Source organism: Epinephelus moara, chromosome 15 (assembly GCF_006386435.1).
Source record: "Epinephelus moara isolate mb chromosome 15, YSFRI_EMoa_1.0, whole genome shotgun sequence".
Lineage (NCBI taxonomy): Eukaryota > Metazoa > Chordata > Actinopteri > Perciformes > Serranidae > Epinephelus > Epinephelus moara.
In genome coordinates, this window is record NC_065520.1 from 5,800,055 (window position 1) to 5,827,664 (window position 27,610).

At 40.8% G+C, this 27,610-nt stretch overlaps 1 protein-coding gene across 4 annotated transcripts in view; it reads right to left on the minus strand.

Moving 5' to 3' along the window:
• The window catches only part of LOC126402020 (protein FAM184A-like), a 71,146-nt gene that overhangs the window by 18,153 nt on the left and 25,383 nt on the right, over window positions 1-27,610 (minus strand). For all 4 annotated transcript variants that reach the window (XM_050063663.1, XM_050063664.1, XM_050063661.1 and 1 more), the window contains exons 9-19: window positions 26,507-26,688; window positions 26,237-26,422; window positions 20,009-20,131; window positions 18,970-19,131; window positions 13,969-14,090; window positions 13,499-13,649; window positions 7,596-7,710; window positions 7,174-7,271; window positions 2,738-2,891; window positions 1,770-1,897; window positions 1,439-1,623 (exon numbers count right to left, since the gene is read on the minus strand). In XM_050063663.1, coding sequence (XP_049919620.1) covers window positions 1,439-1,623; window positions 1,770-1,897; window positions 2,738-2,891; window positions 7,174-7,271; window positions 7,596-7,710; window positions 13,499-13,649; window positions 13,969-14,090; window positions 18,970-19,131; window positions 20,009-20,131; window positions 26,237-26,422; window positions 26,507-26,688 — 1,606 coding nt within the window. The remainder of the gene's footprint in view (window positions 1-1,438; window positions 1,624-1,769; window positions 1,898-2,737; window positions 2,892-7,173; window positions 7,272-7,595; window positions 7,711-13,498; window positions 13,650-13,968; window positions 14,091-18,969; window positions 19,132-20,008; window positions 20,132-26,236; window positions 26,423-26,506; window positions 26,689-27,610) is intronic.

A 27,610-nucleotide genomic window follows, 5' to 3' on the forward strand; every position in this document is an offset into this window, starting at 1 on the left:
TATTGAAGTAGATGGCTGGAATGATGAGCTGAACTAAAGATTTATCTATCTTTTCATTTTAGCTTGATTTAGTATACATATTTAGACTTTTACATACATGTACTGTACATGTATCTGTGTGTGTATATATATTAATAGAAATATGCATCTATTTTATTTACTTATTTTTCATTTATTTATNGCTGAACTAAAGATTTATCTATCTTTTCATTTTAGCTTGATTTAGTATACATATTTAGACTTTTACATACATGTACTGTACATGTATCTGTGTGTGTATATATATTAATAGAAATATGCATCTATTTTATTTATTTTTTTTTCATTTATTTATCTTTCGACCACCATGATTCTTACACATGCAATGATATTTTGTTTTGTGGTTAAAAGTGTACTTATTTATTTATTTATTTATTTATTTATTTTTCCTCCAGTTATTTATTTATTAATTTTATTTTCATCATTATTATTGCTATTATTATTATTGTTGCTGTTTTCTTGTATGTGCCTTCTTGTTCTATGTTGTTCACCGTTTGTACATTAACAAAATGTGCAATAAACATATGTTTAAAAAAAAAAAAAAAAATTAACTTGTCAGTGCTCTCTGGTTGACAAACCATGTAACAGTGACACTCGTTATTGTTGAATTACATCATAAGAAGTGTAGCATTGAGTGTTTTGGGGGCTTGACCCATACAAGGGAGCAGAGGTCAGGATATCTGTGTTGATATCTGTTTCTTGCAAGTCCCCCAGCTCTGTGGAAGTGCATTTATACCACTGGAGAACCACTGGAAAAGCATGAAATCTAAGTACAAAACTTTCACTGTGTGTTATTGGAACACATATGCATGTTGTGGTCAAATTAAAGTGGGAGAAAGAAAGACAACGTTTTAACTCCCCCTGAACTTGTATTGATACTCTTTGGTAACTGGGGATAGCTCCCGATAGCTACCAAGGGAAAACAAATGCGCTATCCTCTTCTTGTTTTGGTTGTGCAGCAGTGAATAGTGAAAATGAGGCTTATAGGGAACCAATCTAGACGCATTATTCGATAGCTATTACATTGTGCAATCAAAATTCACTCCTTAATGAAAAGTTAGAACAAAAGTTTTGTCTATTTTCACTTCAAATGGTCACAACTCAGCTCCCAAAATGACCACTCAGAGGTGCTGTACCTACTGTGTCTTGTTTGTTCAAAGTCACAAAGTCTAAACTCATCATGACATCAGAAACATGTCATGACATAGATGAGTTTCAAAGCAAGAACACTTCCCAAGATGATGCTTTTGATTATAAACTGTTTAGATGGATATTCCCAAATGACAAGAGTGCAGGATTAATCGTCTGAAAACTGGGTCAGTCACAGTTTAGTTCTGCTCCCTTCGATAAAATACAACACATATTGGCTTCCAACTATCTGCTGAATGGTGTTATGTACCTTATCTGATGGTTAGCTTCACTGCGGACCCGCAGCACCTCTTTACCCTTTATCTCCAGCTCTCTGGTCAGAGTGTCGATGGTCTCGTTCAGAGAGTGGATCTCATGGTCCAGATCAGTGATGCGGTTGTTACGAGAGCACAGCTCCGCTTGCAGGTCTGAAATACGACCCAGGAGCTCTTGTTCCTAGAAAAAAATACATGAGCATTGTTCAAATTAACAGAGAAAAGCAAAGAGAACAAGTTGGGGGATCTTAACTAGGTCACACACAAACACAAGAAAAGAACAAAGAAGAAAGCAGACGATACAAAGTAAAGTAGAGACACAGTTACCTGCTGGTGGCTGTGCTCCATCGCTTTCTCTAACTCTCGTTTGGCGTTAGTGTTTTCTTTGAGGTGGATCTGCTTTAGATGCTCTATGGAGGCAGCGTGGAGGTGGTTCAGCTCTGCACGGAGAGACGCTGCCAGACAGAGACACCAGAGTTAAAGACAGTGGATATTTAAACATGGGGTAAAAACGTCAAGCAACATCTCAGCATCATGGGTAGAAACATTATCAGGGCTCACAGCTATTGGTCAACTGGTCGATCAGTTGGGCGAAATGCTGTTGTCCGACCAAATTTTTTTTGGTCGAGACAGATGAGAGTAAGATGAAATATGACAGTTTGTACAAGTGTTACCACTGAGAGCAGATCATAGATGTACTGTATATTTTCTTGTGAATCCTTTTCCAACAAAAGTAGAGCTTTTCATCATCTCCTTTTAAACTTACTTTTTCTTTTATTTAATCTCAAGGTCACCTTAATGAAAGAGGCAATTATTTTCTATTGCAGATTGTCTCTTTATGCCAGATATTTTAACATGACGTTCAGTTTTGATTACTTGTATCCTCAGTGCAATTAAATGCAGGGAAGCCTTTTAACAACGTGACACGAAAAGTAGTGGGTAAAAGTTTTGTCTTATACCTAGTGTCATTATCCTGTCACTGATTATTATTATTCTTAAATGCAATTTGCTGATTTAGTCCCATTATCACACAGTTTCTCTCACAGAGTCTTTTACAATCTAAACATCTTGCAGAGGTTTGCATCGCCGCTTGGATCACGGGTGGTTGTGTTTCCTTCTATTCTTTTAATAGTCAAAAGACGCAGAATGAGGTGGAATTTTTATCATCATGACAGGAATAAGCATCAACACAGCAGGTAGCAACATCATCACCATGGGTAGAGACATCTTCTCTGGGGGTAGAGAAGTCATTGCTGTAGTTTAAAACCATGCCGTTTATATGTATTATCATTTACCCAGCTTTGCTTTCCCCTCGTCTTCCAGCTCAAATCGCAGCGTCTGCAGCTCCTGGTCCGACTGCTGTCTCAGGATGTCTAATGTCCTCCTGTGGGCCTCCTTCAGAGCATGGACCTCCTCCCTCTGCTCCTGCTTCAGACGCTCTTCCAGAGCCTGGCAGGGGGCAGGGAAGAGAAGGAGGAGGGAGAAAGGGAGGAGAGGATTTAACCAGTTACATCAAAAATACATTTTTCCATGTGGTGACACAGTTATGAGAACCCAAAGGATGCTCTGACATATAATATTTGAGGAATGAGCGCTCGCTGAAAGAAAGAGCTGCATTTATGAAGACATGTTGTTTTAGAAAATTAAACCCAGAAGACAAAACAGGGAGAAAGAATGAACACTGCAGCTGTGTCCCAATTCCATACTAATTCCCATCAGGTTTTGAGTATGTAGTGTTTCATTAATGAAAAAAATTAATCACACTCAAAACAGTCAGTATGAAGACTTAATCCGCTTCATTATGGAGTGTGCTGTTGGACACTGTTTGTCCCACAATGCACTGCGTAATAGAGACAGAGCTCACAGCTACAAAACATTGGAGCAAATGGTGGAGTGTGGAGAGACAGCTCCGCCAAGTAATACTGAGAAGAATAAGTCATTGTCATCACAATATTCTGCTTTCTCTTTGTAAAGTTTAATTGGCAGTGTCATTCAAATGTAGCGTTTTACCTCAGCTCACCATTTTCATTCGGATGGGGCTATAATTATGACTATTCATGGAATATTCAGGTCCATGTGAAAACACTTATTGGTAATGTGCATTGATTTCCTGCAGGAAATTGATATAAAAATCGATATGAAGAACTGAGTTGGGTTTGTGAAAAGGATAAGGTAATAGTAGCCACTTCTTCTATGGAAAACAATTGTTTGGTTGCTAACTCTCTGGTGACAAAGAATCTTTAAATGCAACAGCAGGGAAAGTTCTTCAGTAAAAAGGGTCATGAGTCGTATAAATTATATGCAAAATATATGTAAATTATATATGCTAAAGCCTGCTCCCACTGTGCACCCTTCATGAACCGTATCATCAGTGGTGTAATGTTGAGGAAAAAGAGAAGCATCATTAATGCTTTTTGTCTGTGAAAAGGGAGCCTAGTCTCAGTCCCACGGCATCAAAATATGCCACTTAGGCAGTGTCATCTACGTCACTAGTCTGTGTGAGATGCACCAGGCTTTCCACCAACTCCAGTGAACCTATCTGCGTCATTATTAGACGCACAGAGCGACGGACGTAGTTTAAAGAGTGTGAAAGTTTACTCAAGGCGGGTGGGTTCACGAACACCGGACTTTGACCCGAGGAGACCAAGCAACAACATCTGTGATCATTTCCTAAGCATAACCAAGTAGTTTTGTTGCCTAAACCTAACTGCCAACCTCTTCTAAGTCAAGACACAATGCAAAAGGCTGCCCCCAGCATCATCACAGTGACGCCAGGCTTCTGCCCAGGCTGCATGATGTGACGAGCAGGGATGAGATCACATTGGGAAAAGAATGCACAAATAGTTTTTGGGAGATCAGCCTAAATTAGGGCTGCAACTAATTAATATTTTCATTGTCATTTAGACAATTAGTTCCTCCAATAATGAATAAGTTTGGACAATGTTTCCCAAAGCCCAAAATGACGCTCAAAAAATGTCCTGTTTTGTTTACTGTCACAGAGGAGCAAAGAAACCAGAAAATATTTACATTTAAGAAGCTGGAATCAACAAATTTGGATTGTTTTATCTTCTAAAAATACTCAAACTGATTAATTTATTATTGAATTAGTTGCAGGTTATATAAACAGTTGACAACTAATCGATTAATCGTTGCAGCTTTAGCGTCGTTCTGCAAAAACCTGCCTTACTTTGTTTAGCAGGCATAAAATGACACCTACTAAACAGCCTCATTTCCATAAAGGTGCATTATGGGATCCATGACCTTAAGCAGGAGGAACTGAAACAACATTAAAAGGTACCTGACACTTCCCCTCATAGACAGAGTGCTACAATCATTTTGTTCAATGGGGCAGTACAAAAAATCATCCAATGTTTCTGCCTGCAGTGTAATTATATGGGAGCTTCAACCATAAAGTCAACAATAAGCTATTACCACCCTGGCTCATTTTCAATATCACTGAGGAAGGAAATGAGTGAAATTAAAGTAGATGAACCTAATGAATAGTTTCACAGAGTCGGAGCTTTCTCAGCTGATTTAATTGCTTTATGAATCTTTAACCTCCAATTTACTCTGCAGCAGGAGGAGAAGGATCGTTAAATTAAAACTAATGCTAATAGAACAACTGAAACACGTCTGTGTATTGTGTTGGTAGTTTGTAGAGCATCACTCACAGAGTCTTACAACCGATACTTCTCTCCTACACACACTCATAAAGTAATAATCAGTGTGCTACAGACTAAATTGAAAAAGGAGTCCAAATTGCAACACTGACTACTGCACTTTCCAAACTGTAAGAGGCGATCACTTCCTCTCAGGAGGGAACGACTTCAGGATAATGCTGTGGGTGGAGAGTCCCAGGACAACAAATCAAGTTACATGTCAGAGAGAATCTTCAGTGCTCATACTGAGGATCTCAGCTCGCACCAGAAACACTATTTTGGGGGCTTTTGCTGATCACAGACGGCAGGTGAAAACAGTGAAAAAATAGGTACAGCAGCAGCACATTTTTGTTCTGAAAAGCACATTTTCACAGGTGTAAAGGCACATATATATATATATACACACATGTGAGTGCATTCTGAGCTAATGCTGCCTGAACTTTAAGGAATACTTCACCCCATGAATGACAACGTATATGTATATTAATTACTTATCCCTTGTTATGTTGATTTCCTGAAATAAAAAATATTTTTCTCGCATGCTTCCACACTTACAAAGAATCCAAAAACTAACTAGTAATTCCATTGACTCCATTGACAAAAACAGTAATTTTACCTCGCTGAACACGGGAGGTGCTGGTCCACTACTGCTTTAATCATTTAGTTTGTTTGTGTTATTTTGTGACTTTGGTGTTTTAAAGGGTTAGTTTGGATTCAGCAAAGTCACACAATAACACAAACAAACTAACTGATAAGGCAGCTCCTGTGTTGTGTGTTGAGGCAGAATTACTGTTTTTGTCAATGGAGTCTGGCTTTGAAGAGAAGTTTCACTTTCCGTTCTGTTCCTTGTCAGAAAAAGCTGTCTCTCTGTTTGGGAGGTACTGAGCATATGAGGATAAAGAAGACTAAAGCCCAGTTCAGATCAAAGATTCGCTACGAGACGACAAGTACGACAAAACAGGCAACTACTTGAGATGTCCCATTCTGCAACTTTCTAAAAACCTGCAGGTTCACAGCGATGAGACTAGATGAGACGGTGTATCATCTCTCTGCCACTACTTCTGTTCTGATTTCCAGCTTTTCAGGTTTATTCTGTGGCTGAATATAATTTGTAGCTTCTTAAAATATGAATGAGGACAGTGATAGTGAGATACTGGCTACAGTTACATTTGTAGTAGTGATGAAATGGCGAAAAACAGAAACAAAACAAGTATCAGATGGACTGTATTCATGTTAATGTGCCAATTAATCAGTCAATGAGGATGTGTGTGAGGGGCACAAGCATATACAGCGAGCAGTAGCGGCGACCCACTGTCTGACACCGGCTCACCCTGAGGACGGAAATAGAGGGCTTGGCGGGGATGGAATGCCTGCCGCAGCAAGCAAACACGGTGTCTATTGTCATTTAGACATGACCAGAGGACTTCAGTATAGGGGGATTGGCTGTTGAAACAGGTGATGTGCTTTACATGCTAAAACCAGGCGCTGGCGATTTGACTAGCAGAGTTGCAGGTGACACCATCAGCCGGCTTGAGTCGAGCTCTGACCGATCAGTTCACACCTGCAACTTTTCTCTGCAGTGTTCTAAAATGGATTCGTCTCATTGCGAATCATTGGTCTGAAGTAGGCTTTAGATTATACTGCATGAGTTGTGTGAGAGTTTGTTAACAGATATTTTAATGTAGTTTCACTGTTGTTAAACGGGGACCCTTATGACTTCAGCTTTTGACGAATGAATGTTGAATGTTTTTGGATTCACCGTGGAGGCATGCGTGCAAAGCAAAGTTTTTGTCACAAATTCAACATAACAAGGGGTGAGTAACTGATATATAAATGTTTATTTGGGGGGGTGAAGTATTCCTTTAAGGTGCCAGAACTTCAGCCAGTAGCGATGGTGGTTCCACCGTGCTGGGTCAAACGCGTATTTTGATTGTGGCATCTGATTTTGATTCAGTTTTATTCAAGGACTGCAGTAAACATGCCCAATCCCAAGTAAAAGATTGCACATATACTTACATTCATGCATGATGTGTGTGTGTGTGTGTGTGTGTGTATGTGTGTGTGACTCCTACCCTTATCTGGTGTTGTCTGGCCTCCTCCATGGTGCTCAGGGCACAGCAGTGAGCCTCCTGTAATCGATGCTCTCTCCTCTGATGTTCTCTCTGCATCTCTGCAAACACGCACACAAGCATCGACATGAAATCCTAAGTCTTGTACAAACACAAAAATGCTGAAACTTGAGTGATGCATTTTTATTCCAACCCATCCTTAATTTTCTATTTAATTGCAAGACATCATCGTTTTCCATCATGCTAGGAGCAACCATGACCTGATCTCGTGCCGCGTGCACGTTGCAGCTGTGGGAGAATAATCAGTGATCAGGGAGTCTTTCATCGTTCATATTAAACTGCTAACAGTAGCGACAAATATTATCAAATGTGCAGGGTGAAAAATGAAAATTTCATGGAGGAAAGCGTCATATAGACCAGCTCACCTTTCAGCTGTTGGCTCAGCAGCTCCCTCTCCTGGTTGAACTGAGACTGCAGCTGCTGGAGTGACGCCTGGGACTGAGACAACTGCAACTCCAGGGACTGTTTCAACAGAGAGATCTGGACAGAGAAGACAAATACCAAGAGAAGCAGATATAATTAGTGGCGTTTATAGTGAAGGGCAAAGCAGTCATGGACCGTATGTAAAGAAATGGACGGACGGACTGTAAAAGAAAATGTGGACAGGTCAGTTTGGCCCTGCACTGAGGATAAAAACAGTAATTACTGGCTTTCTTTCTGTGCAGCAATGTCACATTAAATGTCTTCTTTAGAGCAAAAAGCCTTGGACACTTGAGAAATATATATCTCCAGGAAATGAACAACTTGCTCAACTTACTGCAAACATTTAATTAGGTCAACATTAAAACTATCTTTGCTTTTTCTTTGTTTCCTCCTGAGTCGTGTCGTCTTTAATCCTCGTATAAAAATACGTTTCCCACAGATTGTTTTGACTTTAGTCGAGATCTTTTTGACAAGTACTCACTGGTGGTGGTATCGACACATGGATATAAGCCAAACACAGAGCTGTGGTTGGAGATTAGGCCGACAGCTTGTCAGACATCGAGTGAAAGCACACACAACCAAAGGACATAAAGCCAACTAGCATAAGCCCCATCACAGCACACAAAACCGTTTTGTTTTGAGGAGATATTGGAACTATTAGGGGCCAGACTGACGGCTCTGGCCCCTCCGCACGCCACTCTTCCTCAAGCTCCGGCTGTTAAATCCCCGGCGGGATTTAGTGCTGTAGAAGTACTACATTAGTGGCTGCAAGGTAAGATGGATTTTAAATGAGAGGATGAGGAGCAGGGCTGGAATGAAGTTTATGGGGTTCAACAGTAGATATGGATTTAAAAAGACTGAGGGATGACCTCTACGGTATATCCTCACATCCTGTGTCCGCTACATGTCTGTTTAAATGGATCATTTTTACACCGACAGAAAAATAACTGGACACACAGGACTAACAAAGTGGGAATACCTTAAACAACCCGCGGCGCCTGTCTCTAACCCTTGATGTTTTAATTAAACGCACTCTTGTGTCGACACACGCACACAAAGCAGCCTGGGGCTACAACCCGGTAATGAAAACATCTTAATGAAAGAGTAGTCATTATAGATAAGGATTGCACACACACACTCACCCACACACACATATACAACACACTTCTTAGTGGGGCTTTAATATATTCAGTAAATAATTTCCCTTCCTCTGAAACTGTATGTGAGGTTGTCTATCAAATGCGAGAGGCTGATGTGTGGTTTGATCCGGTGATGACAGACACAGGAGTCCTAATTGTAAATGGACTCCTGTGTGTGATCCCGATAGTGAAACAAGTAATTTGGTCAAAAAAAGTATCCACTGATTCACAGACGTCTCTTTTACAATGTCAGTTCGTGAGAAAAAGTCTTTTTGGGCCCAATGGCATCAAGTGACGAACCCGGTCCATGGTATGAGCCTGGCTCTGTTCCTGGGGGCCTAGTATTTTCTTAATTTCCTCTTACTTTGCTGTGTTTGGGATGTTAGTGGGTGTGTAGCCTCCAGCCAATGGCAGCGCAAAAGTGTGGTCAGGACTCATAAGTGCTATATCGTAGGCAGCTGGACTTGCTTGCGTTTCTTGAAGATGTTGCGCGTCTCATCCAAGCAAGCAAGCTAGTCATCCATGACCTGGACGACTGAGAATCTTCACCGGCATGTGGTCAGGACTTAACAAAAACGTAGCCACCAGGTAGCAGCACGTTTAGTTCGCAGTGTACGTACAAGCAGTGTAGGGAGGCAGACATGAGAAATGTATAATAACAGACAACAGGTAAAAAGAAAAAATCTGCTGTACAAAAATGCCTCTAAAAATGATTATATTACAGCTGATAACTCATCCATCACAGCAGAGACTTCCTGTTGTCACTTTGACAGCTGTTAGTCTCAATCATGGATCGTGGGTGAACAGAAACAGAGCTGCTCAACGCTTTAAATGTGAAGTGAAGTGTCGGAGTGTATCTGAGGGGAGTGTGAGTCTCTGAGCCTCCAGTGCTGCTGGTGTTTCGCTGGAGCTGAAAGTAGGTCAATACATGGCAGATCACTTCAGTTCTACCTGAGTCCATTTGTCTTCACAACAGCCTTTTCCTGGACAGTCTCATCTATGGGAACATTTATATCATGCACATGGATGCATGCCAGTATTGAGGGATGCATGAGGTATATGCATAAGGTATGATGTGGCTGTACCTGAGAAAGACTCTTTTATTATCTACTGTCCTTCGAGTTTGAGATAAAACCATGAAAAATGTTTTCCCAGCTGATGTCTCATGTTAATGTTGCCTTCACAGGAATAGTTTAACATTTTGGAGAACATGTTTTTTCTCCCTCTTGTCAAGACTTTGATGAAAATGATGTGTGTGGTATCAAACCACGTATACACAGTGATTCTCTCTATAGCACACACTAATACACACAGGACTCAGAGGGCTGTGTCTTCATGCAGCGAAAATTACAAAAGGAATAAAAATTTAAAAAGCACAATTCACCGAAGCCCTTTGATGAGAGGAAACACACACGCAGAGATCACAGACGCAGACAAACACACAGACATGTATGCACACACAGTGTAAGCTCCTTAGGTATTTGGTCTGTGACATTGTTTGATGTTTATTTTCAGCCACTCTGCGTGATCAGTTTAAAACGCAGCATGTTTAGTTACCAAAACTGATATAAGAAATTCAGACAGCGCTCACTACACAAGCCTTTATGAAATTATTTTTTAGTGCCACCTCCTCCTCCTCCTCCTCCTCCTCCCTGTCCTGGCTAAAGCTTAAATAACCTTCTGAATTTCCTTTTTTAATGTGATAGTAAATCTATAATTTGGGGGTTTTGAACTGTTGGCACTGGGAAACTACAGGGGGAATTATTTTTTTAATTTCTGACATTTTGCAGACCAAATGATTAATCAGCTAATTAAGACATTAATCTGCAGATTAATTGCTGTCCAACACTGCGGCCAGATCAGTGGTCCATCACAGAGCAGCACAGATACATGGACTTTGCCTCAAAACCAAAGAGGCAAGTAATTTTAGGGATGCACAGAGTGATAAATTCTGGGCCAGTAACAATAGCTATGTTTAAAATAAACAAAAATTGGACAATTTTGATACTGATTGACATTAATTTTTTTTACTTGCCAATAGGTAAACGTACTTATGGAAAAGTATACGTCAAATAAATTTTTCCCAAAGATGGTTTCTTTCATTTAAGGTAGTTTTTATCACGCTGCTGCACTACTGCAGCTACTGCACAGACTCTGGCTCCAAATGACATCACCTAAGCAAGATGGCAGCAAAAATATGTCCTCCATCTTTATATACATTCTGTGGCTGTATAAGACATCGTCGACATCAGAGTTAACGTCTATAGTGTCCAGTATGTCAGATGTTTCTGTCAGTTTGCTGATAGGCAGGGTAGTCAACAAGGCAAATATCAACCAACACCAATGTTTGGCCGATAAATCAGTGCATCCCGGCTAAATCTTAATCTTCTTTAAATAATAAATTTCAACTTGGCCAAAACCAATAATGTTTCTCTTGTCTGACTTTGTGTCAAACAACAAACATGATGATTTCCTTCAAAGTTTCCTTTAGTTTCATGGCGTTTTGCCTTGAGCTTCGTCTCTTACGTATCTGGGCGTTGAGGGCGTCTGAAAAGTTGCCAAGCTGGCATTGGTGGTTGCTGCCTCCAGCCTGTCAGAAACTGTTTATCTGAGGCCACTGGCGTCTTGGCAAAATCAGGACGAGCCTCTTTCAGGTTTCAGCTGTGACTCAGCTGAGCTCTGAATTACCCAGAGGCAGTATGCTCAGCGCGGACGGGTCCATGAGTATAAGTAGACAAGCGTCTGAGCTTTAAACCCAAACTCAAATGGCTCTCTGTTGCGACTGAGCTTTAATTCTAATTTCCACTTTCACTCCCATCAGAAAAATTCTCCAGTGTTTGTAGCTATGAGGAGAACTTGACTCCTAATTTCAAACGCATGTTGCGCACACACACTCTTCAGATCTGCGTCTTCAGTGTGTGTATGCATGAAGTGCCTATGTACGTGTATGTACAGCTGTGTGTACGAGGAGAGACACAGGCTTTGGGGAAAAACTCATTAAAAAAACAAAAGCTGTGTTTTGCATTCTGCATCACTCTCCGGGCGAAGAAGAGAGAAATTGGACCAAAATAGCACAGGAAGCGAAGTTAAATCCTTTAGTCTTTTCAGGCCGATTTATTGTTGTTGTGGGAATTATGTGAATTGTAAAGCAGGTGAAGTGGTTGTTTATGGCATCGCTGTAAATCACGTTCACAGACACAGTCAGAGGCAGCAAAGCCTGTGAGAGCGCGCGCGTGTGTGAGATGGAGTTGTATCTCTCCTCGGACAGAGACATTTTGTGCTCCAGGCCGTCTCCAGGCCTTAACGAGCGGAGCTGTCCATCAAAGTGACTCCCAAAGTGGGTGCAGGGGGAAAGGTCAGGGTTGTGGATGTCCCCGTTTCGATCAAAGCAAGGGGCGAATCAGATTTAAACTGAACGTTTTGTGGCCCAAAATATATTTTCTTATTGGTGTTGGTATAAGCCACACTTTGCCACAGAGCAGTGGGTTACATCCCTTACAGTATGTACTTCATTTTTGTGTATTCGTTGACACTTATGATCCAGTTGTCCTTTGATGTCTGCAGCCACTTCTGTGTGATGGCTTTCTCTACCCAAAAGTACTTTATAAAGATATTCATCCTGGGCCGTGAGCCCGTCTGGATTATGCCCAGGTATAATGTCACAAAAGAGCAATCAAATTCTATTGTAAAATTGATTTTTATTTCTTTCTTTGGCGATCTCATGCCAATATGAATGGATCTGAGGGCAGCCTCAAAATGTATAAAAGTGGGCTGCTATTGATTTACCACACTGCCTCCAGCTTTCATCCTGTCCCTGAGAACCCCGCTGTATAAATTTCAATTTCAGAGTCGCAAAATATCGCATTATGTTGGCAGTCCGAGCCTGACCCTCCCAAATATCATCCGGGTGTGTATATATGTCGTCAGGGTCCTGCTGTACGTCCCCAAGTTCAATATTCTGTTAGCTCACATTAACCCTCCTAGAAAACCCCAACATCACAAATATTAAAAGGCCCACATACAAGAACCAGTTTTAGTGATAATATTCTTTACAGTTTTACCTTTCCATTAGACAGCCTTCTCCAACAGGGAGCTGAAGCCGTTATCTCAACGCCACCAGAGTCCACTGACAGAAACAGCCATTTGCTGGTCTACGGCTGCCTTGATCAGTTAGTGTGTGAGGTAAAGCAGTGAAAATGTTCCACACATAGCGTACACTTAAACTGATATTGTTTAGGTTTCGTGGGTTGTTTTGGCTGAGGCGCCTGTCCGTAGCAGTATGCCGCTGAGCTTCTGTGTTGGCAGATTTGGTTTTTCAAAGATGTTCGCAAAGCAACACAGTACATGAAATAAGCACAGCAGAAATGTCAGATAGGTCAGCCCACCATGTTTATACATCTTTAAACTAGGGGTGTGCCATATCATCTGTGTTAAAATGTTTTTCAAAAGCTTTTCCTCAATAGAAGACAGAAATTCTGAAGTAAAAGCTAAATAATTACAATTGCTGTAAAAACCCAAATAAAGATATGTACACATCGCCCTCTAATACCAGATACTGTGTGTGCTCGTAACAGACTGTACACCTGCTCAGTGCCAGGTGTGTGATGCTACTAATTTAGCACGCACATCAAGCTGTGCTGGTCGCAGCATGACGTGCGTGTGCTCCTTATGTCGTGGCTTCTGCAGTGTGGGCACGTGTGCTTTACCTGTTCCAGCAGGTCTTCCACCTTCCTCTGCCAGCCCTCTCTTGCCGCCATCATCTCCAGTTCTTTCTGCTGGGAGAGCTGAGTCAGCGCCGCCTGTTTGTCCGCTTCATACTCCTCGGTCAACTCCTCCTTTAACAGGCGCACCTCCTCCCTACGGAGAGTTTGGTCAAATTAAACCTCATTGCATTTGCGCCCATTCTGCTTCATTTTGTCCTGCTACAGCATGTCTGTAAATATTGTATGCCTCCATAAACTTGCTTCCGCTGGTGTTCATTTCCAATTCGCTCTTATTAATATCCATGAGTGCTTTGGCAACTTGTTATGATAATAACAAGTGTGATTGTGAAGCAGAGGGGGCGAGAGATGACAGAGATGGATGAGGAAACAAATGGGTAGAGCAAAACACGAGAATGTGACACTGACAGGTTGACAGGGAGTGAAACACATATGAGGGCTGCTTTTTTATTTACCGCAGTGCGTCTCTCCATTTCTGGTCCAAGTCGTCTGCCATCTTGTCCATCTTCTGTTTCTCTTCTGTTCTGATGGACATCACTCTGGCTTCATGCTGCTGTCTCTGCGTCTCGATCTCCTCCTGCAGACACAAACAGGTGCACAAATTTTTCGTTTATTGTGTCATCCAAGCAAATGTGTTCCAGTCGAGATTTTATTCTTACGTTATCTCAAAATTTCACACATTTTTTGCGTGATCAGGACTGAAGTGTGTCATTAACTCAGTATAAAATGTGTGTGCTGTATGTATTTAGAGTGCTGACTCATTAACAATAACAATGTGAAGCTACTAAAAGTACCGAAATCTTCTCAAATTGCCGTCCCTGACCAGATGCAGCATTTCAATAGCTGAACGGTGGATGACTCATAATGCCCACCTCCACATCTATTTATAATGCCACGGCTACAGGGCTACAGGGCATTTATAATGTGCTGGTTCCGAGGCAGAAACTAACTTCACCAGGTCAGCCGTTTCCTGCTGCTGAGGAGGCTCCAGGGTTTATCTGCTGATGACTTCGTTAAAGGACCTAAAAGCTCTTTTGTTCAGCTTCCTGGTAAAGTGCTCGAGTGGTTAAATCCAGACCACCTGAATATGTTGGGAAAATGTCCTTGATATTGTTCTCTGGCAGGTTTTAGGGCTGCTGCACAAGTTATCTGGGGGTTTGGATATTTGGGGCCCAGTTTGGTCCATGCTGGGCTGGATCTCTCAGATAAAGTGACTAATGGTCTCATCAGTATTAAAGACAAAAAAAAAACACTCAGTGGAGATGAGTCACATTTCACTGTAACTGAGCCCTGCAATTTCATCATAGTAGTATTGATTATTTCAATTTACTGTGACATGCATCTAGATTGAATCATATCAACATATCACAGTATGACAGACTATAAAACAGCCTGTGGCACCTGTGAGTGATATATAATTAAATATGGCATTATTAGATTATAAGTATATTTTTTTAGTATGTGTAAGCAGCATTTTATTGTTGCAGCTGGTCGAGGTGGAGCTACTTTTAACTTTATATACAGCTAGGTAGTTTAGTCCAGTAGTTCCCAACCTGTGGATCGGGGCCCATCCAAAGGGTCACCAGATAAATCTGAGGGGTCCCGAGAAAACAAAATTTTGCCGTACAAATTTGTATTCATATTTTGGAAATTCGTGCTCTTTATTAAGAATAACAATAATAATAATGGTAAAAAAAAGTACAGTATTTCCCTCTAACTCTATACTTTCACTTGTAGAGTGAAAGTATAAAGTAGCATAAAATGGAAAAACTCAAGTACAAGTATCTCAAATGTGCACTTAAGTACAACAATTGAGCTACTTTACACTGCTGCTTAATAGTGAGTGCAATAAAAAATACTGTAATTAAATGTGATATTAGGATTGTGTAATATTTTAACACAGCACGTAGTGTGTATTGTACTTATTTGTATTTATTGTATTCAATTAAATAACCAAATACTATTTTTTTAAACAATTAATGCTCTTAACAGCAAAAAATAGACACCATAATATTGCTTTGTGAGGAAATAATCTGTTAAAGTTCCTCTCCAGACATCGATTAAACCCTAAAAACTCATTTCTGTTGATGCACATAAAATAAAACTACATATTTACAGGTTTTTTCTATGAAAAAAAGTCTCTTCATGGCTTGAAAAGGCTTAGATGTAACTCTACACCTTTAACTCATATAGTATGCGCGGATATAATGAGTGTACCTGCTGAACAGACAAACCTTTGCTTGTAAACAGTAATGGATATCATAGTTTTGGCATGACTACGTTACCAAACAGTTAATAATGTGTTGCTAATGATATGGAAAGCCCCACCCTGCAAAGATAGTTCCTTTGGTTTGTGACGTAACGAACCATGGCTGTCCAAGGACGTATCAACACTAACACATTTTCATTTTAAAATGGTGTTTTAAAATGAAAAGGATCTCCGTACACATGAGCATTTTAGTACAGTTTCAGGAATAATCTCTGTCCATATTAACACGCCTAAAAATGCATATCACATGGCCACTTACATACACTGGCCATGCATGTCGCAATGTAAACAGGAAGTAAATTGCGTACTCTGTGGTTGCTTAGTTACATAAAATATAGCAGATGCCAAAAAGTAAGAGCAGAGATTTCTTTCCTTGGACCAATGACAAAGTAAAACTGCTACTGAAAATAACACGAGTATGAGGTGGTCAAGGCAGCAGAAAACAGATCATTACAAAGCAAATACAGCAGCATTACAGGAACATTAACCCTCTCTGGAGGAAGCCAAGCTGAAGTTAACCACACAAGAAAGTTATGTAAGTTAGTTGTAGGGATAATGTTTGGGCTTGACACGTCATGACAAAATGGGTGTCGGCATTATTGTTTTCAAAAGTCTCAGTTTCTGTCCATTCACACTGAAACGGGGTCAGCAGCGTTTTCAAAGGTCCATTTTAGGGGTTCGGAAGCACCAGAGTATTGTAGATGCCGGGCATATATGTGGCAAAGTTTTAAATGTAAACATATTTAGTGAGGATCTAGCTTGAATCTGCATTCGGGAGACTTCCATTGTCGATGCTTGGCCATGGCACTGAGTGCTCGTTTCGCTCATAATAGGTATGGTAGCGTGTAAAAACACCATATGGACGTGTTAACAAGGTTGATTGTCACTGGAGGGGGCCTTTAATTTTTTATAATTTCATACTATAAACTGACAAACCTTTAGCTGAACTTTCTGAGGGTCTTTTTCTGTCTTTTTATGATGTAATAAGCGACTAAGCTATAACGGTTCCTACGCTGCTAAACAATAGCTGGTCTCAATTCAGTGTGAAGCAGAGATCAGCTGGCTCCCTGCTTGTGTCTCTCCTGCAATGAGCTCAGTGAGAACACAAGATACAATCCTGTGTTAGGCCTTTGCACACAAACCAAATCTCCTCTTTTTATAGAAGCCGGGCTCTGGTGGGAAAGCAAAGAGCACCGCTCTGCAATTTCATCTAATTATCACTCCTCATTCACTCTCTCTGTCCTCTGTCTCTTTTATTACTCATCTCTCTTTCTCTCTTTTATTAGCATTTTGTATTCACTGATTTTATGTGCCAGTTTCCACCAGCTGTGACTTTTTCCACTCATTTATATATGAACTTCATCTTTGTGCATGTTGTTGTTGACTGAGTTACATTCAATTCATTTCAATCGTTTTATTTACATTTCAACCACTTTTGCTTTTTTCTTTTATTATTTTGCATTGATTTAATTTCCCGACAACAATTAATTATATGACTAATAATAACATTAAAAGAACAGTCTCTCTTCCTGTCTCTCTCTACACTCTTCCTTACCAGCGGGGCTCTTTTCAAACACAGGACTACTCAACTCAAAATAGCCTCATCATCATTATCTCACAGCTGGCCTTCAGTACGCACTTATTTCCCAGTTAAATCTCATTTCCTGCGTACAAAATGTTCTTCCTCTCCCCCATCTCTCCATCCTTTCTTCCCGTCTTTCTTTCTAAAGCGTCAGTTATGCTTTCCGCTCGGACGTGAGCTGACAAAGGATCGTGACGAGGAGACATTTGGATCTTTTATACCCTGAGCGGTTTCTCCTCGCATCAAACCCGCATTCTCTCAAACTGTAGGCGGCAGTGTATCTAAAACTGACCTCTACAGCGTGGCTCTCTGCCCATCAGTGTTCATGTAGTTGGAAACTGTCAGACGTGCAGGGACAGGTGAAAACCAGCTGCAGGAGCGGCTGACTTGGCTACAAAAACATTGAGGCCACTGAAGTTAGCGTTTACAGTTTCATGTATAAGTTGATGAGCAGAGAAAGCCAATAAAACTTGAGCAGATTGTAACGAGGAGGAGGAGGAGGAGGAGGAGGAGAAAGACTTTTTGTAGAACAATGGCTGCTACTACTGTACTATATGGAGGTGTGTGTGGATACAGAGTCACAGCCAGGAGTGGTGGGATTGTGACGTGACGCTTCACTGAAACAGATGTCACACAAGGACTATTTTTAAAGGTCCAGTTTGTAGGATTAAGTGGCTGAGGTTGCAGACTGCGACCAACTGGAACTTCTCCCATGTGCAAAGCATTTGGGAGAACAAAGGTGGCTGACGCAAAAACACAAAAATTCAAATGACCCTATCAGGAGCCAGTGTTTGGTTTGTCTGACTGTACTTGACGCAGCAGGTTACTGACTCTCATTATATGTAGGGCCTGACCTTGATTCTTTATACGATAAAACAGGAGTGAATAAGCAGCAAAACAAAAACACAGTCTCACAAACAGGCACATCTTCAAAAGCACTGCAATGATTCATAGCCAAGGTCAGCACCGACCAGCTGGACCCCTGCAGGAACACTTTGCTCTTCCCACCGGCAGGGAACAAGAAGATTATACATATCTGAGAAATTACAGTAACACCTCCAGTTTTCTAAACTGTGGCTGAACTTTTTTGCTGATTTTTCTGGATATAAACGTCTGAGAAGATACTCCCTCGTTTGGTTTATCAGTGTCATGAGTGACTGTAATAGCAGAGCCATTTGTAAAAGACAAGCACAATAATCTTTGTGTTTTTTGACAGAGATAAAGTATCTTGTCTGTGTTTGTTTCCTAGAAGGAGCTGTATGATTCACAACTAATAGTAGGTAAAGTAGAGTTCAACTGGTATGTTTCTAATTAAATAATTCCAATAAAGCTTTCGCGCTAATTGAGACATTGTTTCAGCTGAATATGCAAAAATGTGAAATTTGTCTAGAGGCAAGTGTACAAATCAACCTATATGGAGATTAAAGTATCCTAATATAAATAAATAATAGATGAGTCTTCCCTTGGGGTAAAAGGACGTTCATATTTTCTCGTTAATTACCGACAAATGACGGAGTTTTATAGAATTTATGAAGCTGCAAAATAAAGCAATTCCTGTATTGACGCTCTAAATCCTCTTGGTTTCATCCTCATTATTTTCCTCACCTGTAGGTCAGTTAGCAGGTTGCTAGTCTCTCGGACCCGGGCTCTCGTAGCGTCAAGCTCTATCTTGAGCTTCTCCTGAGTTTCCCTCAGACAGCTGATCTGTGTCTGAGCTGAACTCATGTTCTGCTCCCCCTCCCTCACCAGCTCCTGGAGGTGGGACACCTGAAGAGATCAACAGAGGGGGTTATCACGTCGTCATTCAAAGATTCGTTACGTCAGTCCGTAGCTTCCCAATAGTTTCCCTCATGCATTCAAATCCAAACATACAAATTTCAGTCGCAGTACTTAGTGTCAAAACGCTATTTTTCAAAGCCCTTTAAAAATCATTTACCACGTGTCATGCTACATATAAACCCACTAGACCACCTGACGTGCCTCTTCATGATTGAGCCAAGCCTCTGTTGGGAACTGCGTGTTATAGATTATCCAAATTAGTTATACTTCTCTAACCCAATCCATTTTCGATCAGTGAACTGATATATTTCTAATTTTTTATACAAATCTGTCTGTATTGTGTATTTTTTATTTATTCTAACAATCATACATTCCTAATGAGCCTCTTTACTTGACAAACTCAGTGTTTTCTTCTCTCTGATGCTTGGCCATTGCTCTAATAACTGTTTAGTTGTTTTAACTGCGTACTTTTGTAGTGCCAGATGAGGCTGTTTCACAGAGAGCGAAGGCTCTGTGAATAGAGCTTGTGTTCAGGTCTTCACTGTGCCCTTATTCAGTGAGATTTTTTTGAGTTTATATCTTAATTAATCATCAAAATCTTAAAAAATAATCCATAGCAGTACATTGCTTAGCTTCTGTGGTTGTACAACTGTCTGCTTCTCTAAACTCAGAGGGTGCCGATCGCCATCTACTGTTGGTAATACACTGACTATACAACCCCACTTCAAAAAATCTGAACTATCCCTTTAAGTTATAATCAATATTAGTAGCCCTACATCACTCCTTCTGCTACCAAATAACTGGCCGTTTCCCTTTGTAAAACCCAGAAAAGAAAGCAGACGGAGTCGTCCTTTAGCAACCGTACCTCCTGATTGGCCATATTGAGCTTGGCTGAGAGCTCCTCTTTCAAGTTGTCGAGCTGCTGCTGAAGGCGGTCGCGCTGCTCCTCCAATGACAGACGCTTAATCTCAAACTCCTGACTCATTTTCTGGAGAGAAGGAGGAGAAAGAGAAAGAGGATGAAAGGAAAGACAAAAAGAAACTCACTCATTAGTGAGAAATACTCTATAAACTTTATATTCAAATATTAAATTATTTTAATGCCTGAAAAGACAAATTACTGGTGCATGTTTACTATGACGGCCTGGCAGCTCTGTCTTTTGGTTTCTGCAGTATTTCCTAGTGAAAGTATAATGTCTAAAAAAGGAGCGGAGTTAAGAAGCCACTGTAAATCCCATTTGTGCCATAATGTGGAGTCGTGGCAGTTGTTGAGTGTGAAGCATGGCTACTGAATGGAGGAAGGACACGTGAGTTGTCATTTAAACTTAAAAGGCCATCTCATCCGACCAACCGGTTTCTATAATCCTTCAAACCACAGCACTAAATCCTTTCTGGGCCACTTTGAATTTCTCTCATGAAACGCTCTTTCTACTTCTTGGTTTGCTATTAATTCCCAGCACTGGTATCAACAGTGGAAAGGTTTTATGGAACACAACCATCGCTGTGTTGTGTGTGTTGAACTTGAAGCAGCTGTTTAGTACAGTACTGCTGGATGAACGGCATCCTCAGAGGCAGATTCCTGGTGGTCAGACTGAGTTCAAACTCTTTAAATTTCACTGTGATTTCCCTTTATATGCTGAACATCTGCTCAAGTAATGCTAATTTAGTAAACGCACAACATTTCTTACCCCCACGTGAACAACTCTGATCATCATGCAACCTTAAATAAATGCTAGTAGAGCTGCTTAATATGAAAATATATATACAGCACGGATAGGCCATAAAGTGTCTGCAGCAGCTGTCTCTTTAATGTGCTTATATATGATCACTGCAAATGAAGGACTGATTATAAATACTGGAATTACAAGATTTTGGCACCAACGTACTTTGATTTTTCAGATTTTTATTCACTAAATGAGCCACAAAGTGATTCCCATCTGTATTTTCTGTACAGTGTAAATTACTGACGGTGTGAAACACGCAACAATGAGAATCTTTCCGAGCTTCACCTCCCATCCTAATATGACGTGAGGAAACTATAAAGCAACCACCCATCTTATGTTATCCACATGGGAGCCAACTAGTAATCCTCTTTCTTTAACCCAATTACAGTAGATGTGCCTGTTACCATGCTGCCTCGAGCCTTCCACAAGGTTCAAGGTTTAATTTATTCACCCATAAGAACATGGAGATTGCTAATCAGCCAATGCTGAAATAAAAAACACTGACAATAAAGACCCACCGATAAAAACATAGATAAAGACTTAAAGCTTTAAACTGTATTACATGATAAAAACTGCTTCGTGAGTCCTTCTCCAAGTTGTGCTTGACACGTTAAGCACTTTGCCTCACTGTATTTGTGTAATTTTTTTTTCATGCCTTCTGCTTTGGCTTTGGCACTTGGTTGTGACCTTTTTATGAAGTCCCAACTTCCATCTGAGCACTGTGGGGGTGCACGCCCATAAACATCCAGAGCACAGAAATAAAAAGACAAAAGGCAGGCAGAGGGCAGAGTCTCTGCAGGTAAGTACACCACACACTTCTAGCGGGACATGTTAAGACACTGTTAGACATTCTTTTCCGACGGGAAACTGAAGTTTTTAAAGTGCTCTCTTCAAAGCCACCAGACTCCATTGAGAAAAACAGGAATTCAACATCGCTGAACACAGGAGTTGCTGGTTTAGTGCTGCATCAATCAGTTAGTTTGGTTGTCTTATTGTGTAACTTTGGTTTTTCAGTGTTTGGTGTTTAGTGTAAGGTTCATTTAGATTCAACACAGTCACACAAACAAATTATCCAATCGAGGCAGTGGTAAAGCAGCAGCTCCTGTGTCTAGCAAGCTAAAATTACTGTTTTTGTCGGTGGAGTCTGGTGGCTTTGAAGAGGGCCTAGATATGGCTTTAGTTCCCTATCGGAAAGGGCCACCTGACTGCAAGGCGAAGCGATGAAAATACTCCAAATATAGCGCACACTATAGCTGATATTGATCTTTTTAAGTGGTTAGAATACGTTTTGCTGCTGCTCCATCCACAGCATCATATTGCTTAGCTTCTGTCTTGGTACTCCTGCCTGCTTCTTAAACGCTAACCCTGGCTATGTACGATACTGATGTCAGAGAGTGAAGACAACAGCTAAAGACAAAGATTCCTGTGTTATAGTTTCCTCCATCTGGAAAACAAACCCACCAGATGAATTAATTAATTAATGTACATCGACAGAAGAGCAGTCATCAGACGGGAGATTAGGGATATGACTGCAAAGCCTCTATCCTGCTGCTGTCTCATTTGGCCTTAGGTAGACTGTGGTGAATTATGAATTAATACAGCACGAGCAGTTTGTAGAATTAGTCATTTTATTGCCTCCGATTAGAAACTCATTAATATCTTGCTGACAGACGTAAAAGTAAAAACAGATTTTAAAAACGACCAGCTCTGTCTGCATCATTGTCTCACCGTCTCTGTCTTCCTGCATCCTCTTTAATTCCTCTTTAAATGAAAACAGACATTAATCTAAAGATGACGAGGCGCAGCGCTGCTCCGGCTTACATAATATTTCCTTTTTCATCATTCCCCTCTCGCGCCTCACTCCATCCGTTCTCTCCATCGCTCTCTCTTTCTTTCAGGGAATCTATAAACACACACCCACATGCTCACACACCGCTCTCACTTGGCTTGGAGGCAGGATTTAATGTCAATGAAAATCAACCAATTAGCAGTCGGCTTCAAACGGCATTGGAAGCATGAGCTCAAGAGGGGGGGGAGAAAAAAGAGAGAAGCGTTATGAAAGAGGAGAGATATCGGAGGAGACAGAGGGAGAACACTGAGTTCAAAATTATTTAAAACTCAAAAAGTGTGTAATCATTTCAGAGGCATAAAATAAGCTGGAATGTTAAAGGAATGGTCTTTTGGAGACACAGTGTTGTGAGTTGCTCTGTATCATGCTGCCGTCATGCCTCTGAGCTGATTCACTCTGACTTGATGTCAACAAGCTCCAGAATGAATGGGATTCTTAATGTTCGCTGAATGCAGGTGGAGCCATGTGAGCGTGAATAAATTGGGTGTAATGTGCTGTAAGGGCTGAAAGCAGCAGAAAAACAAGTGCTCCTCCTCTTCTAGAATTGCAGGAGAAAAATAATATCATTGTGGCTGACCAATCGGATAATAACAGCCGCTCTTTAGTGCCGTCACCATGTGATTGGACAATGCTGGTGACGTCATCCTGCATGGACACGGACCCACGTGGGGAAATGTTGACTGACAGCAGGTGACGCAGCACTTAAATGTTCCTTATGTGTTTATTCGTTTACATGTTTACATGCTTTAATGTTCAAAAAGCACTATTTTTTTCATACTATCTTTGCTGGTTGTGTATAGTCTCAGTCTTGTCTCAAGCAAACTCTGGACACGTCGCTCTCAGTCCGCAGGTTTAGTCCGCACCAGAGTTTGATTGACAGCTTTCACGCCGGCCTGAACACACCGTACCAGATGGGTGAGTGCAGCAGTTCATTCAACCAAAACAGATTAGGTGTGAAAGCTGCCTCAGATGAAGTCATCGGCTGATCAAAGAAATGGTCAGCGTGCTCTAATGGCTGTTCAGAATGCACACAGAGAACCACATTTTACAGAGGATATTGAATTAAGCCCCACTCTGACTGGATTACCATTACAGGGGCAGATCAGGAGTACTGTGCTCCTCTGTAATTTAACTCGTCGTTCCTAGCAGCATTAGGACACTACAGGATGTAGTCTGTAGACAGGGACATTTTGCAGGACTATCCAAAAGAGAGAACCAATATCCAACCTGTAGCTGACATCACAACAGCACCTAAAACCCATCATTTTGGTAGTTTTGTGTTGCTCTGAAGTCACTTTGTATCTCCTTGTTTTGTGTCTTTTGTATTTGTTTTGGGCTCTCTCAGGTAATTTTGTTTCTCTTTGGGGTAATTTTATATCTTTTTAGGTAGCTTTGTGTCACTGTGAAGTCATTTTGTGTCTTCTTGTTATTTTGTGTCTCTTTGTAGTTGTTTTGTGTTTCTTTGTGGTCATTTTGTGTCTCCTTGTGGTTATTTTGTGTCTCTTGGTAGTTGTTTTGTGTCTCTTTGTAGTCATTTTGTGTCTCCTTATGGTCGTTTTGTGTCTTTTGGTAGTCATTTGAGTCTCTTTGAAGTTATTTTGTTTCTCTATTGGGTAATTTTGTACCTCTTAAGATATTTTTTTAGGTAATTAGCTAATTTGTTTTTAGGTGAGTTTCTCTTTGGGGTAATTTTGTATCTTTTTAGGTAGCTTTGTGTCTCTGTGGTCATTTTGTGTCTCCTTAAGGTTGCTTTGTGTCTTTTTGTAGTCATTTGGGTCTCTTTGGGGTAATTTTATATCTTTTTTGGTAGTTTTGTGCCGCTTTGTAGTCATTGTGTGTCTCCTTGTGGTTATATTGTGTCTCTTTGTAGTCGTTTTGTGTCTCCTTATGATTGTTTTGTGTCTTCTGGTAGTCATTTGTGTCTCTTTGGGGTAATTTTGTATCTTTTTAGGTAGCTTTGTGTCTCTTTGTGGTTGTTTTTTGAGTGTTTCTGTAGTTGTTTATGACTCTGAGATAATTTTATATCTTTTTTGGGTCATTTTGGGTCACTTTGAAGTAATTTCTATATCTCCTTGTGATTATTTTCTGTTTCTTTGAAGTCATTTTGTGTCTCTTTAGGGTAATTTTGTGTCTTTTTTTCTAGTTATTCAGTGCCTCCTTGCAATTCCTTAGCATCTTTTTATTGTCTTTCTGTGTCTCTTTGTGGTCATTTTAAATCTCCTCCTGGTCAGTACATGTTAATTTGACATTTGACATTTTGCAAGTGAATGTTGGGGGGCCCCTGACACTTTGGGTCCTTGAGACTGGTAGGCCCATTCAGTAATTCATCCATGACTGAACAATCAATAGCTTGATGTGAGTGAGCCCATGGCAGTATACAGAGGCTTCAAAATAAATAGAGACTAGAGACACAACAGTCCTTTCTGCTTACATCCATTTGTTGCTGGTAATATAATGCTGTTGGGGTAAATGAATCCGGCTAAATTAATTTAAACAGTGTAATTTGATCTGATGTTGGAAAATTGGAAGGAGAGAGAAAGGAAGAAAAAGACGTGACAGAATGAAAGGCACAGAGGAAAACACAGGGAGAGAGCGATGTTGTTTTCACGTCTTCGTCTTAATGTTGACCTAATTAAATGAGTGCAGTCAGTTGAGGGAGCTGCTCATTTCTCAGGGATACATATTTCTTAAACGACTGAGGAGGAAATTTAATTGCTGATGGTGCTGCGCTGAAAAGAGAGATACAAAACCCTGAGAGCAACACTCTGTATGTACTCACTGTTTTTATATGAAAATTGGGAATTTCAATTGTGGCCTTTTTCATGTTTTATCACCGTAGGGTCTACGTTAAAGGTTAATACACGTCAGCTTTCATGAGAGGGTAAACAAACAATCTCTAAAACTGTTTACCTTGCCTCATGTTAAATTGTGTCCACATATCTGAAAATAGTCAAACCACAAGAGAGCAACTCTCGCTGAGCTTGTGATTTCTTTTGCAGCGACACTGACAGCGGGTTTGACAGAAGTGTGTAAATATATGATTCAGCCATATGGTAACAAAGAGAAACACAGCAGTCACAGTGTTTCATTCTTCGGGAATAAATTACTCTGTCACTTCTACAGCGTTTATTCAAACCAATCTGTGGATCTGATATATGCCATCTCGAACTGCAGAAAAATCTGAACAGGGAAAAACCTTTTTCACCAATATTCTTGTCATATTGTGTAGATTAAAAATAGAGATGAATGCTTAATGAAGAGTGCATCCCATAATGCATTTAGTAATCCCCACGTGGATTTCAGTAAATCATGATGTATTAATCGGTCACGTCTTGAAAGCGATGACATTGCTCACGTTGCAGACTCTGATTGGCCATTAGTTATGTCAAAGCAAAGTACGTGTCGGATTACAAAACTCTTGTATCATAAAACTGGAAAAACTCAAATTGGATCTTTTTTTCAGAATCGAAAAAGAACACAAGCACAAAAAGCTAAACACCAAATCCTGATATTGGATTTACCGCCATGAGGAGCTGCTTCTCCTCCTCTTTCTCCTGCTGCGCCTCCTCCCTCATGGACTGGTGCTTCTCCTCCAGCTCCTCCAGCGCTCTGACCTGCGCCTCCTTAAAGCGAAGCATCTCCTCCTCAGAGTGTGCTCTCAGCCTGCACAGCTCCTTCTCATACCCCTGGTGCTCCTCACGCAGAGACTGGAGAAGCAAAGGAGAATATGATCTCTTTCTATGATTAACGATCTCAGGCTACACCTGGATTACAGGAAGGGTTCACAGTACCTGTTCTAGTTTCAGCACTTGCTGTTTGTGCTGTTCATTGGAGGTCTGACTCTGGTTGAGCAGTGCTTCTCTCTCCTCCTCCAGCCGGCTGATCTTCTCCTTCAGCCGGTTCTGCTCCTGGTCCAGGTTCCTAATGGTCGCCTCATGGGCCATCTGGGTGGCCTGCAACGAGCCAATCTGACCTGGGAACAGCCAAATCCCAAGAGGCAACACAGTCAGCAATCAGAACATCCTGATCCATCCAACACACTGAGTCAAACCTCTAAAATTGATCTGAGCAGTTGGCTTTATTACTGCTTTACTGCTGAGGCAACAGTTTCATCAACATTTACTCCAACTGGAGCTGCCGAACAGAAGGCGAGCTTTCTGTTAATCTCCACAAATGTATCAACTATTCAAAAGTTCCTGTGAGAAACACAGGCTGCTCATAAAACTGGTCGAGAAGTGGTCCATGGGAAAAGACAGTAGTGTGGGGTGCATTCTGACTGAAACTGAGTGGGCAGAAAGAGAGCAGATGTTCCAGAAAAGAGAAAGTAGGCACCAGAGAGTTTACATGATTATCATGATTAGAAAATGTTTAATCCAGAGCTTTCAAAAGCAATCACACTTCTTTCTAAACAAACCAGTTTATATGAGGCTTTTTTCTCCAGGGGGTTCTCGTTTTGAGAACCACAAAGAACGGAGCCACTAAAAGCACCATAACCACTATCTTTCCCATTTGAAGGTCTGATTCCCATAACATATTGCACTAATTATGTTTCAGCACAAACACAAACAGAAAGATTTGTAGGCCTTTTTCTGCATCTGTTACAATTAACCATATGGCAAAGTATAGATGTTGCCTTTGCACTAAGAACACAGAAGGCAGAACGATGGCAGAGAGAAAAAGAAAACAGAAACTTTCAGATGCTGAGCCACAGGTCCTGTCTGAGGAGGTGCAGAGGCAGAGCCTGGAATTTGATCATTGGAAAGTCTGGACGTGACCAGTCTTTTAGCTGTCATGCATCCGGCTGTTAAGTTTGTCGTGTTTTGACCAGATACACACACAGATCTTTGTGAATCTGACTGTTGTATCAATGAGGCTCACTTGCATACAAAGGGGAC